Source organism: Nannobrachium achirus, assembly GCF_963921795.1.
Source record: "Nannobrachium achirus genome assembly, chromosome: 15".
Taxonomy (NCBI): domain Eukaryota; kingdom Metazoa; phylum Chordata; class Actinopteri; order Myctophiformes; family Myctophidae; genus Nannobrachium; species Nannobrachium achirus.
This window is the reverse complement of record NC_137822.1, coordinates 18,192,726-18,211,439: the sequence shown is the minus strand read 5'-3', so window position 1 is coordinate 18,211,439 and position 18,714 is coordinate 18,192,726. Positions and strand designations below refer to the sequence as shown.

At 41.2% G+C, this 18,714-nt stretch overlaps 1 protein-coding gene across 1 annotated transcript; it reads left to right on the top strand.

Annotated features, from left to right (window-relative positions):
* Positions 1-699: 699 nt before the first annotated feature.
* Positions 700-12,499, top strand: LOC308299656 (protein MIS12 homolog; the record flags this gene model as incomplete). The annotated part of the gene is given in 5 exon segments (XM_080743448.1): positions 700-987; positions 7,178-7,280; positions 7,283-7,392; positions 9,940-10,134; positions 12,443-12,499. Coding segments are annotated over 5 exon segments (753 nt in total).
* Between the last annotated feature and the right edge of the window lie 6,215 nt (positions 12,500-18,714).

Sequence of the window (18,714 nt, the reverse complement as noted above, 5' to 3'; positions counted from 1 at the left end):
CCAGAAAGGATTTATGTCGATTACGTCACGTACAGGGTCAGGCCATATGACAGGGGGCCACTCAGATGTTTCTCCTGTCAGGAGTACGGTCATGTTGCGGCGGTTTGTCGAGGAAGCAGAAAGTGTCGGAGATGTGGGGAGGAGAAATGTAGCGAGACGTGTGGCACTAAAGAAGAAGAACCAAAGTGCATTCACTGCAAGGGAACTCATTATGCAGGAGCGTCTGAGTGTCCTAGAAGGAAAAGGGAGGATCATGTTAAGAAGATCCGAGCAAGAGATGGAATGTCTTATGCGGAAGCAGTGAGGAGAGTGGAGGGGAACAATGACATGCCAGAGGCAGCAAAGCGTGAGGTGGCGGAAAAAACAAATAGAGAGGGGCAGAATATGTGGGTGGACAGGCGAAAGTTTCTGGCGTTTATCGCAATGGTGATAAACTGTGCAATTGAGATGAAAGGGAAATCTGAAAGGATTAAGATGGTACTGAACGCGGCCAGGATATTCCTGGGCATAGAGGACATTTCTGGAGAGGACATTGACAGTACCCTGAGGGAGGGGTTCGCGACTACTCAGACCACTGAGTCTGGGTAGTAGATGGACTGAAGAGATTACAGTAAGGGGATAAAGTGGGTGGGCACTGTAAATAAATTGCACTGAGGAATCACAAATTAGATATATTCCCAACCTGTGGAGGGCAGCAATATGTCACAAGGCATCCAGTCTGCCGGAAACTCACAAGAAGAAGAAGAAGAAGAAAGCAGATTCAACATGGCGCGGGAAACAACAACACGGGAGGTTGCTGCTGAGATGGCTGCTACTGTTGGCCGTAAAGTCCAAGACGAGGAGACCAGGGCTGTTTCTTTGGCCGATGTGGACGACGCTAAGCTGTACGAGGCCCAGTTCTTCCGCTACACCCCGGACACATGCCTGCTGAGGATCTGTGGGGCCTTCCAGGAGAGTCTGTACGAGATCCTGCTGGTCGTGGAGAAGGTGTGTGCACTCACTCGCTGCAGTGGTGTAAAGTAACTAAGTACATTTACTCAAGTACCGTACACTTTTGAGGTAATTGTACTTGAGTATTTTACAATTCCCAATTTTACTTCTACTCCACTACATTTCAGAGGCAAACATTGTTTTACTCCTCTACAATTTCATGAAAACTTTAATTACTAGCTACTTTGTACTTTTGTATTATTATTACAAAACATACATTAACCACTATATTCATTTTGGCCAAATATTTAGAAAATAGCCGATCTACAATTTTTACACATTTGAAAACTTGTGGAATGGGACATTCTGCACAATTAGTACTTTCTACTTATGGTACTATAAGTATATTTTTATACCAATAATTCTATGTACTTGTTTTAAGTACATTTTGAATTCTGTACTTTTACAGTATTTCTACATTGCAGTTGGAGCGCACACAATGTTCTGATAACACAAACCCATACCCAAGACGAATATGGGTAAATTCTCCTTCTAAAACACTGCCACCCAGGTGTGGAATTCCTTGACTACCTCCCTTAAAACATGTAGCTCGCTGTCATCCTTCAAAACTACCCTGAGTGTTGTAGTGCTAAATTTGGAAGTGTGGGCACGCACCGACGCACGCGCGTGCACGCACATTCGTGCACGCGCGCCAATGCGCGTGCTCGCGCGCCAATGTGCACGCGCATCGCGTGACGAAATGTGTTCAAAAATGCGCTATTTTAACGATTTCAAAAAGGAAAATACACCAGTTTTTCCCCATAATAAAGTGCCATATTTACACATTAAAAACAATAAAACTAGGAGAAAGAAGAATACAAATGTTTTCTAAAAGAAATGTGTTTTTGCAAAGAAACGGTGGGATTGAAATGATCAGTCTGTAATGTGATGCGCTGCCGCCAGGCACGTGCGCACATACAGCAAAGGGGGCTGGAGCTCTTAACTTTATCAACAGAATTGTCCACCAAAAGTCCCTTCAGCCCATGCCTCTCTAACATTCTGTGCACTCCCTGTCTGTCGCCTAACAAAACGGCCGCAGCGAGATGGCTCGCATGTAGAGCAATAACTTTCAATCGAATGACTTTAAACTTAAAATAGTACAGTGTCCAAATCAAAAGTGACCATAGCAGTCAATGCTAGTTAGTGCAACAAGTTGATATAGACCAGTGGTTCTCACTCAACCAATAATTTGATGACCAGATCATCAGCTAAACCATGCAAAATAGCTGCACAACTGATATTTCCAATTCATTAATCCATTCTCAATTATTCTATTACCATCTGCTGTGTCAATCATGCTCATTTCAGCACGGCAGGCGAGCCTATTTCAACCAATTGCTGGGTCAGAACGACCTGTAATATAATATCAATATTTCCTATAGACACAAGAGATATTTCACAATTCACATGGTTAATGCACGGCGGCATAACAGAACCGTTTTAGGCTTAATATAACCCACTGAGCATTTTGAGGTGTATTAGTTGCCTAATAGTCGTGTTTTTATCTTCTACACCACGCGTTGAAAATCAGTGTTGTAAAGGTATAGATTTGATATTTTTGACTAGTTGTTTAGTCGGCTATATTTACACGGGTTGCTACATAGACCACTATTAGTCGGATACAAAAAGTCTACATTTCACCGTTAGCGCCCGTCGAAAGTAGTGAAAAGTAGGGCGACGGTGAGATTCAATCCAGGGATCTCCCACACTCAAGTCGGCGACACTATCCACTCGGCCATCAATGCTGATATGATAGTAAAGACTTTCTATCCGTATTAAAGGGTGACATTGCCCACCTGTGTTCATTTTAGGGTAGTGCGCATTGTTGAGGAAACTACATGTATTGGGCGCCTAATAAGGCTATAGCGATTAGATTACAATTATTTTGTTTAATCAATACGTATGTGGCGGGGGCGGCGCCGCGGCTGTGTTTGACTGTGTGTGTTGCTGTCAGAAATGTAATTCAGAGTAGCTGAATTATCAATCAATCAATCAATGGACGTTTCCACTTTACAGTGAGTGACTACACACAATCACGGTAACACTCTACCGGCTTACCGCGCCTTAGTAGCCTATACCAAGGATAACTTTTACATGGTCTAAAGATAGTCGTTGAAAAGCTGTATTTAAAACGACTACACCCAGACCGTCCAGACGTATACCTTATAGTGATGAATGGCTATTCAAATAATTTTACACCAATATTTCGAGATCAGTTCTGCAACATGGAGTTGTTTTTTTAAAGAAATGTTTATTGAAATATGGATTAAATCTAATTGTCTAAATTCGGTGTAAATATAAACGTTGATACGGCGACTATAATTAGTTGGCTAAATCACGGCTAGATCTAAACTATACTTAATAATGATCAACGGATATTATAATTATGTTAGTCCAATATTAGGAGATCAGTTAAGCACCTTAGTGTTGTTTTTTTTAATAAATTGTTATCGAATCATGGAATAAATAGCAAAGTATATTTTCGGTGTGAATATAACCGGAATCTAGCCGGGTGAAATTAAGGCTAAAAAAAAACTAGTGGTGTAAAAAACGACTATTGCTCAGTGGGAATAGTTAATATAGGCATTATGTCTTACCTAACCAGCCCTCCAATAAGAATAAGACATGTTTATTTACTCACGTGTAGCACGTAGCACCATGTTGCCGTTGTACAGACAGTGCTGGTATAATACTTGGTAGCGGGGCAGTTAAGGAGAACAATACTTCAATTCTGGAAAGAAGCACCAAAATTTGACAGAGTGTACCTCTTGGGTCATTCTTTAGAAAAATCACATTAGACACTTAATTTTCAAAATGGCCACCAGTTTTAAAGATGGCCGCCTTTTCGGAAATGTTTTACAGTACGCCAGCCAGTTAATCGAATTTTCATAATATCAGAGTTGTTTTGCAGGTTTTAAAACATCCTGAGTTCATTTATTACACTTTTAGAGCAGCCAGAATGACCTTTCTGACTTTTGGTTGGGGTCTTTCCTCACCTGGGACCCCCAAGACAGACCCCTGAGCCTATTTCAGTAATCGCTCTGCTCCTGCTCCAGAACAATGTTAAATTAGATCTGAAATATGCTCTGAAATCAAAAATGAATAGTAGCAAATAACAGAGGTCTTCCACGGGGGGTCCGGGACCCCTGGGGGGGTCCTCAGAGCTACTACAGGGGGCCTGCCAAATCTCGATGAGATCTTTTTTTATTTTTTTATTTTTTTATTTGAAACTTCGAATGTTTTTATGTATCCTGGTTTTATGTATTGTTCTTTGATGGTTTATTAGTATTCTCAGTATTATTTATAATGTTTTTGTGTTAAACAGTTATGGTTGACAGCTGTTACTGCAGGGATTGCAATAATGAAGGTATTGCAACTTTTCACTTTGAGCACATTTATTGCACTGCACTCACACTGACCACACACACACACACACACACACACACACACATACACTCACCCCAAAACCCTCACCTTATCCTCTTATAGAGCCCATGGTCAATTACGCCTAAAGAGATTCACTACAATACAGTAACTTCAGACATGCAGGATATATTTGTCTTCATCATCATCATCTTCAATGTCCAACCTAATAGTGTTGACACAGTCTCCACCATAGCATAGAGTGAAAGGCAGGTTATTTGAGCAGCTGCACCGTCCCTTACAACCTGCTTTGCAGACACATTTGATGAGCTCATGTACTGCCTTTGGAGCAGGGAGAGCAAGAAACCTGACTGGAATATACCCTCCACTCTCTGAATTCCATCTATTTTCTTCGATTGGTGGAAGCACAGGGCAATTTGTCAGGTATGATTTATCCTGCATTGTGACGGAGTTGGCACAGAGGTAATGTGATAGCAGTGCAGCACGAGTTGGAGGTAGCATCTCACCCTCCAAGTTCTTTGACAGAAATAGTTCCCATCTGAGTAATCCCAGGGTTGTTGGACCTTTTGAACTGTAAACATGGCATGCAAAATGTTCCGACTGCAATGTTGATGGAAGCTCAACATTTATAAGCTCAGGAGGAATGGCCAATGACCTTGCCAAGGTCTTTGAAGCGGTTAATGGCTTGGTCATCATCATCATCATCAAGTAGACATTGACCCATGTATTTTTGGTGATTCCAACAAATGTTCTTCCCCAGTCAGCACCTGAAAAACTATGTACGCAAAGGAACCCTAGACATTTGTTACATCCAATAACTTGAACTCACTCGAATATATAAATTTCCTTTTTTTGTACCGGAGGCAAGGAGGATAAAGCATCGGGGTATCAGCCTCTTCATGTGTTTGCACTTCTTCAAAATCATGTCCCTTGATGAAGGTATCGTATTATGATGCCTACTTTGTCATACCTGACAAATTGCCCTGAGCTTCCATCAATTGAAAAAAAAAAGATGGAATTCAGAGAGTGGAGGGTATGTTCCAGTCAGGTTTCTTGCCCTCCCTGCTGCAAAGGCAGTACTTGAGCTCATCAAACGTGGCTGCCAAGCAGGTTACAAGGGACAGTGCAGCTGCTCAAACAATAACCTGCCTTGCACTCTCCGCCCTGCAAATGCTATAGTGGAAACTGTGAACACTATTAGGGAGGACATGTATAGTAGTGAATTTCTTTGGGTACAATTGACCTTTACTTTAAGAGGATATAGGGTGCGGGTTTTGGGGTGACGATAACAAAGAGGTGTGTGTATTGTGTTGTCAGTGTGAGTGCAGTACAATAAATGGACATGTTAGACTGCGCGCCCAAAGTGAGAAGTTGCAATACCTTAATTCTTGCAATCCCTGCAGTAACACCTGTGAACCTGTCTGTCTAACACACTCATGTTATAAATAATACTGAGAATACTAATAAAAACAGTTTCAAATGTAAAAAAAAAAAAAAAAAAAAGAGAGAGAAAGAGAAAAAAAAAACGTCCCCATCAAGATTCGGCAGGCCCCCTGTAGTAACTCTGAGGATCCCCTAGGGGTCCCGGACCCCCTGTGGAAGACCCCTGGGTATTTGCTACTACTCATTTTCGCTTTCAGAGCCCAGTTAACAACTTTAATGCTTCAGTTATGATCTAATCTAACATTGCTTTGGAGCAGGAGCAAAGCGATTACTGAGATAGGCTCAGGGGTCTGTTTGGGGGGTCCCAGATGAGGAAAGACCCCAACCAAAAGTCAGAAAGGTTATTCTGGCTGCTTTAAAAGTGTAATAAATGAACTCAGGATGTTTTAAAACCTACAAAACAACTCTAATATTATGAAAATCAGACATTAACTGGCTGGCGTGCTATTCAGAGGCAGCCATCTTGGAAACATGGCAGCCATTTTGATTTTTCAGTGTCTAACGTGTTTTATCATAGGAACAACCCCTAAGGAGTACTTGTGAAAAGTTTTAGGTTTCTTTCCACTTGTGAAGTATTTTAGTGCAAAAATGCATTTATCTGCACCGCTATGGGTAGATAATCCAAGGTAACAAAAATTCACAACAAACAAACAAACTGCTGCAGGCTACGAACCGCTAAAAGTTTGAAGAAGTAAACACAGACAGTGTAGTTGGTTGGTTGGTTGGTCAGTGAGTCTTATCCCATAGCCCGAAGGGACAGTCAGCTTGCTGGTTGGTGGTTGTCATGGCGATATTACAACCAATCGGTGGACGATCTGCTCTGTACTTGCTGTCTGCGGTACTGTAGGTACTTGATGACACGGACCCATAGCGCACGGACCAGCAGCCAGCCTGCCGGCACGCGCATCACTTGTGCACGCGCGTCAATGCGCGTGCACGCGACGTGAGAGAAGTGTGGGCACGCCGTGCCCACGCGTGCCCCCCCCACTACAACCCTGATTAAACTCACCTTTCAGGAGGCCAGAGAAGGAGTTAGTTATCACTTCTCCCATAGACAGGCAAGAAGTGAGCACCCACCCCACACACACACCTTAGCCCTACCCCCTTGTTTCCCCCATCCTCCGATATTATTGAATGTTTTCTTTGCTTGCTATTTGTTATGTCCATGAATTAAATACCCAGGACTTCCAACGTAAAAAGACCGTAAAAGGTCTTATTTGGGATGTTCCTTTTAGGCAGGGTGTTTAACTGTACTTGTACTATACTACATTTCTATTATATATTGGCTATACTTGTACATTTTTGTCTAATAAAATAATCAATCAATCAAAACATTTGAGTACTTTTCCCACCACTGAAGGTATTTGTGAGACAGACCAAAAACACTGAAGCAGAAGGCGAGGAGGTGCGCAGGGCGAGGGAGTGCAGCCAGAAGCTTCAGCAGTTCCTCGAAAAACAATTTCAGCTCTGGCGGATAGGATGAAGACGCTGCTGGTGAATAACTGCTTTACAATACCACCCAATGTGCTGTTGCCTGAAGACCAGCCACACAGAAAGTACCCTCAAGACGTACAGGTAAGGTTGGACGATCACACAGTTGATATAAGGCAGTGTTTTTCAACCCTTTTCATGTCAAGGTCCATTATTTATTCTGCATTTGGCAAACGTAGATCAAAATAGCAATTCTTCTACATTCTGTAATTCTTCTTCTACTAATTGTGTAGAATTCTTGTAAATTAAAGGAGCTATAGTCAACCTTTTCATTGTAGGGCCGACACTTTGTTTACATCCTAGTCTATTAGACTAGAATGTAAACAAAGTGTCGGTCTGACAATGGCCAAATGATTATTTTATCATTATTTTACGCTTTTTGTGGTCATTTTTGAATAGAAACACATTAAATGAAGCTTATTTTTTATAAAATATTTTCAAAACATTATTTTTATTTTAGCATCTGTTTTTCAAGAAAAAGTTGACTATAGCTCCTTAAAGTAATGTAGATATTAAACAATAATTTAACTCTTGAGAGTGTAAAATGAAACCAAATATTTTACGCTCTCAAGAGTTAAAGATCTAGGCTATTGGGGACCATTTGGTTACCAACTCCCATCATTTAGCTGGGGACCACCTGGAACCCCCTCAAGGACCACTAAGGAAAGCCACTGATATAAGGGGATGAAACCCTAGGCTGTTTTTTAATTTGTTTTCCGGTTAAAGAGCTACAGCGGGGTAAAAACATGGCATGCTGCCGATAACTGACTTTACAGTACACCATGATGTAAAGCATGCCTGTTTTGTCTGTGGCAAACTGACAACTCCCTTGGATGGTATTTTGATCCAAGAAGCCACCATTCTGCTGATGCATAACATAAGGTCTGTGTTCAAAAGGTGTGTCAGTCTTAATTGCGACCGTAGGTCGCATTTACTATCAAAAGCTCCAGGGCCTGTCTGTCAGTCCGTCAGTCAGTCACACTTTTGCCCTGCTCATATCTCCACAACCGTTGCCCCGATCCATGCCAAAATTTCCACACAAACTCCTTGCCTGCCAAACTACAACCTCCAAGGATCCCCGGAGTTCCAGGGACCCCCAGGTCCCTGGGGACCCCCAGGTGTAAAAACATTACCACATACACGTCACACTTTCCCCCTACTCATATCTCGGCCACCGTTGCCCCGATCCATGCCAAAATTTCCACACAAACTCCTTGCCTGCCAAACTACAACCTCCAAGGACCCCCGGAGTTCCAGGGACCCCCAGGTCCCTGCAGGTGTAAAAAAAATACCAAATGTGCAAAAATGACCAAATGACCACCCCCACGGGGCTGCTCACGGGGAATTCCCGGGGACCACCCACTCCTGGTACTCCAGAACGGATGCAAAAGTGGTGGCGCCCCCAGTGGAGGACCCCCTCCACTGCAGCTCACATAAAATGCCCTAACTCGGCCTAGGAGCGTTCGGGAGAGCCGGGGCCGGTACCTATTCGTCCGCCAAGGCAACGCGGAGACCCCACCCCTCATTTCTCACATGGCCCTCTTCTAGCGAGACCTACGGTCGCTTATCTCCCGATTAGGGAGTCTTACTGGTTCTCTAGACTGTTGTGTTCCTCCCTACAACCACAGACAATGAACCCCAGCAACAATTGGTTGGTGTAAATAGTATTTACATCTAATAAATTAGTTTCTTGTGTGTAGGCAGTGGGCACATTGGCATTATTTCGATAGTCCGACGCCCCATTAGTCCGACGGTGGTTAGGGTTTGGCTTAGGTACCGTAGGACTAATGGGAAATCGGAAACAATGCTACACTCCCAGGGACAATACACATTGTATAAATGTCAACTGTAACATCAGGCTATGTACCGTGTCATTTAGAATAACATACATGAGCAAGACAATATACACCGCACCCATATATATAATTATTGCATAAATAACCTAAATAACCTGCAAGAAAATAATAATGCCCGCATCAACTCCATGTTGACACCGAAGGAGGTATACTTCTATTAATTCACAATTTCTGTGAGTGTTTATGTCCGTATCTGTCCTTTTGGGTCGTATTTGGGTAACGAAATCTGATATGTGATTTGACTGGTCCTATTCCATCCAAGGAAGCTCTTTCTGAAGGAAGGGAAACACGTGACCTTTTACACATACATACCATGATGCGTCCATGATGCTCCCATGGACGCTCCCCATGGGTTCCAAAACTCGCACTGGAAGTGCGATGAAATACGTGACAGTGAATGGTGGCGGCTAGATCAGCTCATGAACAAACCTGGAAAAAACACTATTTATGAACGACTGAGACCGTTGTCATATAATCTGTTCAGGAATATAAAAGAACAATCACTTGCTTTTCGATGTGTACAGTACATACCGGTAAAGAAATAATAATAACAGTAAATAATAATCGTTTCTGTCTCCGAGCTGAGTATGTTATAAAGGTCTCAGAAATGGTGTTTATTCGTGAGCTGCTCCCAGGCTGCTCTACAGTCTTCCACTGACTCCAGTGCATTCTAACAGTTTGGCAACCATGGTGCGACCAATCTGCCGGTTGGAATTGCTAGACAGCGAAAATGACATTGGTGTCTTTACCTCCTATTTACCTTGATTCCATCCAGGAGGTGCTGAGGCTGGAGTCCTCCATTGCAGAGCTCCATAGGGCCTATGAGGCAGAGGTGTGTGCCAGACGGGCCCTACTGGCGGAGCTGGAGGAGCAGAAGGAGACACAGGAGCTGCTGGATGTGAAGTGGATGGAAGAGACCACCAAGATTACCAAGGATGGAACGGGAAGGTTCCAGGACGGCATCCAACAGGTGAAGGGAGCCGTTAAAAAACTTGAGGACTGTGTAGCGGAAATCCTATCGCAAAGCTCCCCATTATGTGTTTCAAGAGGTGCAAAATAAAATGAGTCGGTAGGTTAATGGGTTTTGATGTGGCTATTCTGGTGTGGAGACGGTGTTTTGTAGTTGAGGAATTGTGATGCTCAATTTATTATGTAAAATGTACAGTTCATCATTCATGCGTTGCTTAATTCAGTAGAAGAGTGAAAATAAACCTTGTTTAAAATATTTGTGTTAAAATATGAATAAATATAAATAGCCAATGTACCATATATGGGGTTAACGTAGTTAAACTGATTTTGATGCTACTGTATATATTAGCTAATTTTGCTGGGGAACCCCTGCAACCCTCCTGAGCCCTAACCCACTTGTTGAGAACTTGAGATACACTTTTCTAACTGCAAATAATCTCCAGCAGAGGGCCCTCTCTGCATGTTGAATGTTGATATAACTGGTCTACTACCTTTTCATAGTGAGTGTGTGTGTGGTGTATTTTAACTTAATAGATAGTATAACCTCTAGTCAAGTGTGGGTTTATTTAATTTCTCTCAAAATATTTTTGTTCCCTGTTCCATTATAAGATTTGATTGCAGGTTAATTTACAATTTACAACAGTAGCTTATTGCAGTTTTTTTTTTTATATTAACCACTTGAACCCTAGTGTCCATATTCTGAGAACTTTGGCCAAAAATAGCACATCTACAAGCTCACAACGCCTCACGCTGCGAGGCGTTGTGAGCTTGTAGATCGGCTATATTTCGTTAAAGTTCTGGTGTAGAGGTTTGGTGTAGAGGGGAAAAAGAGCAGACTAAGTACAGAGTGAAAGGTCAAGTTTATAAAGTATTGACGGTTCAAGTGGTTAAATATCTGAAAACACAAATTTACATAAATCGAAAATACACTGCTGATTGTGCTGTCAAACAATGAAACTACAGTATATGGAATCTATGAAAAGGTTGTGGGGGTCCCTACTTCATCTCTCACTCAACTAAGGGGTCCTTGGAAAACGTTGAAGACCCCTGATCTAAAGATTGGTGTGTGGACAAAGTGTAAGGAGCTGGTAGTTGTGGGAATTTACAGCATGGGTGGGGTTTACAAAAAAATAAAAGCTCAAACATTCACTCTTGGTTTTCTTGTTTTTACACGAGACATTCTAAATCATGCAATATGTTGTCCTATTAAATGTAATTTCAAATGATTTTGCACATTTGGGGAAAGCTTGAGTTGGTTCCTTTCATTGTGTGCTTTAGTTACATTACAGTTAATTCTTTGTTTATTATTGTTATTATTTATTATTTGTTGAATAATGCAAGAGGGAAATATTTAGAAAATAGCACCGTGAGCTTCTTTTTCTGAGCTATTGAGGTGACAGGCCCCCTTTAACTATTGAAAAATAGCAGATATACAAGCTCACAGTGCGGCACTCGCTGCAAGCTTGTAGATCTGCTATTTATGAAAAATCGTGAAAATTTGATTTGAAAGACTTTGAACATTTCAAATCCAAAATTTCTTTTTGTTTGTTTCTAGTCAGTGGTGCTCAAACCTTTTCATGTGAAGGACCCCCAAAATGATATGTATTTGGCCACAGACCCCATCGCAAAATATTTAGTTCCAGCGTAATCTCTGGAGACAGCCTCAGAGCGCTAAGAGAGACAGACCGATAGGTGTCGCCCTGCCTCAGAGCGCTAAGAGAGACAGACCGATAGGTGTCGCCCTTTCTTTGACGATGGGTTCCCAGATTGTTTCCAGGGAACCCCCAGAAGCAAAAAATTGAGTTACAAATGTTTGCTTAAAAAATACATATATTCAAAGAATTGCACACATTTTCACGACTTAATTCTTTTTAGCAGATCTACAAGCTCGCAGCGCGGCACTCAGAGCCGCGCTGTGAGCTTGTATATCTGCTATTTTTCAATAGCTAAAGTATAAAATAATTGAGGCCCCTCCACCTTGGGCCCTAGTAACTCAGTCCCACTCCCCCCCCCCCCCCCCCCCCCCCCACCCCTTGTGATGCCCCTGTGTGCAAGTGTGGTCCAAGTGTGGGCAGCACCCAGCCTACCCCTTTCCCAAAACCCAGGCAAAGTCAGAGGGCCAAGTCTGACCAACCCCATATCCTGGACAGTTTGTGTTGGCCAAAAAATAAAAGCTTCTTAACTCGTCTTTGGAGTCGATAATTATAATTAAATGCAATTCTTTTATTTCAATTTGTATAATGGAAAAGCATTTACAAATACAAGGGAATTCATTTTGTATACTTTTTGTGACTTATGACAATTTGAAGCCTTTTGAAGTGGCAGAGGTCCAGATGTTCAGCCCATCCTTGTCGACCTCCAGATGACCTTGGTCAGTGAGAGTCAGCCGCATCCTTTGGGATCCTTCACCAGCTTTCTTCTCAGTGGTCCAAACGGCCCTGCTGTGTACATCACCAGATTCATGTCCTCTTGCATAACCATGCGTATCCCAAGGCTATTGGCTGTGTCTGTGTGCCAGGTAGGCTTCTGGTCAGGCTGCTTGTCTTCATAGATGACCAAGTTACTATCAGTCTGTGGGTCAAAGGACAACAACAAGGGTTCATATTTTAGATTGTAATTGAAGAATATAAAAGATGAGTTAAAATTATTTCATTTACTTCTTTCTATTGTTTTAGAGATTCTTATTTCAGTGGCTGGGGGCATGCGTACAAGTGGCTAAATATGTAATTTTACACAGAATAAGCCCATTCCCAAGATACAACGCAACCTTTCATGGTTGGATGTTACTTATGGGGGCTAGAAGTGTTACTGTAAATAGCAATAAAGAAACTGCTGGCTTATTGTGTCTAAAAAGTCATATTTAGCCACTTGTACGCATGCCCCACATTTTAGCACTGTAAATGCGATAAAACAATAGAACGAAGCAAATGAAAACATTTTAACACTCACTTTTTCTTTTCTCTAATTACAATCTAAAATATGAATGAACCCTTGTTGTAAAAAAACAAAGTTGTCCTTTAAGGACAAGTGCTTTGTATGAGTAGAGTATATTTGAAACTTAACCACTTTCCCTCTGGTGTCCCTATTTTAGGCATGTCATAGTAGAAAATGAGATTTAAAAAATACATTTTTTGAATAGGACTGGATAGTTACTACATTGTGCGACGGTAACGACTAGCCTGAGAATCACTTGTACCATCATACTACGGAGTATGAATTAGGCTTTAGTTCAAAGTGTCTAGTAGGATTTGTTGGGGGGGAGGGCGGGCTAAGTATATACCTCCAGTTTCTGATAATTTACAGTTAATGTCATTCGCTCAAATTAAAATGGAAATATTTATTGCTTATTTATTAAACATGTGCAAGTTCCTCTTCCTTTTTCAACCCTTTTAATCTGTTAATTACATCTTAATATAATTCTATATCTCACCTGGAAGATAGCCTTGTATTTCCCATTGACACTAGTGAGGAATTCCCCCTGACGAATCTCCTCGTTCGTGGACACAGAGTTCTTGTTTAGAGTTTACTAGATGTTTCTTTTCTGTAAATCACTGGTGACATACACCCATATTTGACAGTCTGTTTTAAAAACTCTAAAATGGGTAAACAAAACTACTAGCTCTTTAACCCTCTCACAACCACACATATAGATATTACAGTGCTTCTCAACAATCTTTATGGACCCCCAAACAAGACGGATACCAGTAAGACTCCCTAATCTCCTGTCACACTGCTGACATCAGTATGACATCACACCGTACACAAATGACCCTTATATAAGACCGGCATTATCTACCGACAGATTAGTAACAAGATGTCAAAATCATTGAAGGTTTACCCTACTAACCAACTGTTTACCATAGCAACCATGTTTTTTACCTTAGCAACCAACTGTTTACCCTAGCAACCAACTTTTTACCACAGCAACCATGTTTTTTTTACCCTAGCAACCAACTGTTTACCCTAGCAACCAATTGTTTACCATAGCAACCATGTTTTCTTACCCTAGCAACCAACTGTTTACCCTAGCAACCAACTGTTTACCATAGCAACCATGTTTTTTACAGGGCCTGGGATTGATGACATCAGAAATCTCCATATATGGGCATGAAAGGGATTTTGTTTCTGGAAATATGTCTGTGGGGTGCCACATTTGGAATAAAACACTTACATCACACATCTGGATATCCATACAGCCCATCTAGTTTGCCTGTGTCCATTTATGCCCATATATCTGATGACATTGGGACAATGATCTCCATATATGGGCATAAAACTTATGTTAATTAGTAAAGCCTGGGGATCTCCATATATGGGCATGAGGGGTACCCTAAAAGGGCATCATCTGGGAATAGCAAATATAGTTATCCTAGAAAGTGAAAATCTTACATCAAAGGCCATAACTACCTACCTACCACCATACTGCATTCCTCATTAAACTACCTACCAGTAAGATGCCTAAGGGAGAAAAGCAAAGGGCGAGGTTGCACCATTTCTTGGTCTTCTGGCCAGTGATGTATATCGGACCATTTAACCATATATGGAGACATCTGGTACCCAAAGATATTCACAGATATGGGCTTAATATTGATGACATAAGGGATCTCCATATATGGGCGTAAAAGGGATTTGGTTCCCCTGGCATCACAGGGATCTCCATATATGGGCATAAAATGGATTTGGTTACCCTGGCAACACGGGGATCTCCATATCTCCATATATGGGCATAAAAGGGATTTGGTTCCCCTGGCATCACAGGGATCTCCATATATGGGCATAAAAGGGATTTGGTTCCCCTGACATTACAGTGATGTCAGTGGCTGGTTCTACAGAGGGGATCTCCATTTATGGGCATAAAAGGGAATGTATGTATGATGATGTCAGATATCATAGACGTCATAGGACTTTCACATAACGAATAACTGAGTAAGCATGTAAACCCGTAAAATCTATATTTGGGCATGGCTGATTTATGACCTCATCATGATGACACGAGCAAACACAGCTGAATTGTATAAATGATCAGTGCAGAAACCAACAGAAGTATTTGACCAAGACTCTTCGATTTAAACATCAACAAAGGTGTGACGTTTGTTGATGGTCACGTGTGACGTGTGACGGACGGACGGACGGACGGACGGACGGACGGCCGGTGGAGGTTTTCATAGTAAACTGCTCCCTGACGGTCGCAACAAATAGCCTTTTTTGTGTATATTGTATCCTTTTTCTGTTTCTTTTATTTTTTTAATTATTTTTTAATTCACTTCAGAGCATTTATTGTTTCTACCTAAGCTATGCATGCATTATTAGATTGTCTTACTTTAATTCAATTATGGATGTCAAGGCCATGAGTGAAAATTGTGATAAACAGACTACTTACTCACTCACTCACTTGCAGGTTATGATGTTATATGTCGTTGTGTTGTGACTTCTGCCTTCGTCTTCGTTGGAGCAGACCAGAGTGCTTTTCCCTTTGACACCTGCCGTGACCGTACAGGATGTACAGTAAGTACAGAAGTAGCAATGTGTTTCAGAATAGGCTTGTGAAACAAGGTTATGACTGACACACACACACACACACACACACACACACACACACACACACACACACACACACACACACACACACACACACACAGTTCAATTCAGCCCCCCACACACACATTTCCCGAATTTAGGGTTTACACATAATTCACACCAACTGGTCTGGAAGCCATCCAATACTGACTGACTTCTACTGTTCAACTTGAACAGAAGGGGGTTGCTCAAGGTCATAACTATTACACTATACTACTGTGGGGGGGGGGGGCTACTGATGTTTCAAAATTAACTGTTAAAACGTGTGGAGATTGGGACACTAGTCGAGAGTTTGAAGCACATATTCGGAGAATTGTACCTTTCAGTACATTTGTTCGTTTGAACCCCAAATGTAACAATTGGTGCCAGGATATGAACTGTAACTCTAAATGCTGTGCTTCATCATGGCGACTGGTTAAATGTCTATATTTAGAACATTTAACTTCATAAGGATATTATTTATGATAGATATTGTAGATTGCATACAGATTTGGAATTCTATTCTTGTGTTGTGGAATGCATAAACAAGACCTAGTGTCATTGAAACCATCACTGAAACCACATTGTGAGTTATCTTTCTAAACGTTTTAATAGTTTTGTAATCCATTTATTTCAGGATATGGATGAAATTATACAGATCAACTCTGCTCTAGTTTCATTTTTTTCTTTATTAGTTTTTGATTTATTTGAACCTGTATCTATTCTAACCAGTCTCATTGAGACAAAAACATTTTAAAGAGAGGCCTGGCTAAAATAGACAGGCAAAATTACATTAGGCTTAATAGGATTAATACAGACTACAAGTTCCTTACAAATGCCTTTCAATTTGTTCTTCTAAAATGGCCCCTTACATTTACAATTTACATTTCTCATATAAGTTAGGCAACACTATTCACAAATTCTGATCAACAAGTTTTATTTTAATCTGAGGTAACAATAAAAAAATAAGTTGCTGACCTAATGCAGGGGTCTTCAACAAGGGGTCCATAGAGTTACTACATGGGGTCCTCCAAATCTTTGTGTGATATAAACTTTTTTCCCTCCTTTTTTATATTAACCATTTGAGCCCTATTGTCCATATTCGGATTCTTTTTGGCGAAGAGGTTTGGTGTAGAGGGGAAAAAGAGCAGAATAAGTACACAGTGAAAGGTCAAGTGTATTAAGTATCGGTTCAAGTGGTTAAATATCTGAAAACACAAATTGACATGAATCCAAAATACACTGATGATCGTGCTGTCAAACGATGAAACTATATGGAATTTACGATAAGGTTGTGGGGGCCCCTGCTTCATCTCTGTCTCAACTAAGGGGTCCTTGGCCTGAAAACGTTGAAGACCGCCGACCTAAAGACTCAAATAAGTTTCAGCAGCATCCAAGTCAGCAGCATGGTACAAATAAGTGAATTATGTTTGCTCTGGGACCCAGGCTCCATCAAAACATACTGGGTTGTCAGGCCTGCAACTCATTTTGTATCCAAAATAATAGTTTGAGGAGTCAAAATGTACAGTGTACAATCCACATGGAAAACCACAGAATGTTTTCCAAGTCCCAGACAGGGTAATTTCTTTAGTCTGGAAAACGGCTTTGATGTAGTTAGTAATGACTGCTCTCTTTTGAACACTCCATTGACGAAGCAATCGTCATATTGATTTTGTTATGCAGACCTGACAGCAACTGCCACGGTTGTCAATCAGTTTATTCAATTAACTTGTTTTCAAATAGCCTCAGATCAATTAATCAAGTTTCCATTGAGATGAAAAATATGATTTATATGGCGTGGCTCTGAAAGAGGTAGCCGACTAAGGCTCTTTATGTCTGTCTGGAGCTAATCTCACAAACCACTGAACAGTGCCAAATTACCCCATTCCTTGTGCACACTAATAGGCTAACGCAGAATCCCACAAGTCTTTGTTCACATAATATCCTATACTTCTTTAAATATTTATCTTTTTATCTAAAAATAAATAATAATAGAAGTCAAAGGGAGTTGAATTGTCCAAGTTTGGGCATGGATGCCATCATTGGCTGGCCACTTCCAGAGCATTCACTACCATTCACTTCTATGAGAGGAAGTTAATGGCAGTTGAATCAGGCTGAAACTTTGCCCAAATATGGTGTCCGACCTACGTCATAGATACATCATAGACAACTATAGTCATACCGACCACACAAAGTCTGAGATCCAACATTATGCCACACCGTTATTAGACGCAGTCTTGTATATATTCTAGGATTTGGGTTGATAATCAGCCAGTGATCCAGCTACAGACAGACACAGACTGAGGCTAGTATGAACTACTGTATATTCTATCTACCTTGTGTTTTAAAGAGAAATACAGTACATAATGAGTGTCAGTGTCAAGCAGTACAATATCTGAGACGGGCATTCTTTTAATGTCCCTAAAGTCGCATATATCTCTGAAAAAAGCAACTGTCAGTTGACAAACAGATTAATCTCTCACCAACCCATAACATATTTTGCAAGCAAATCATTGATTGTGTCTTAAAACATCCCTTACAATCTATTAAACAGACTTAAGGTCTTTGCACACTGCTGCGTTTTTCGGGCCGAATATCGGAGTGAATTTCGGAGCGTGTGAAAAAAAAAAAAAAAATCAACCTCACGTTATGTCAATCACGTTTGCACACTGCTGCCCGTTTCGTATATATTTTTGGACCTGGGTTGTTTTTTTCCGATTTTCGCAGCTGTCGCACTGAGTTCCTTGCTCTCTCTCTCTCTTTCCTCTCTCTCTTCCTGGCCTGCGGCTTTCGGATTTCCAAAACGCAACGAAAACACGCAGTGCAGTGTGCAACCACCTTTAGACTAAGCAAAAACATGTTCTACTGATTTATTGAGGATACACCACATGTAAATTGGGCTTTGTGCAAAAAGAAGCATGTGTTGAAATTATGTCTCAACAGTTTACACTACTGGCTGATGTCCTTTTGCAGCTGTAAGTGGGTGATATTCTACATAGAAAACCCTGAGTGTTTAACTGTGCAA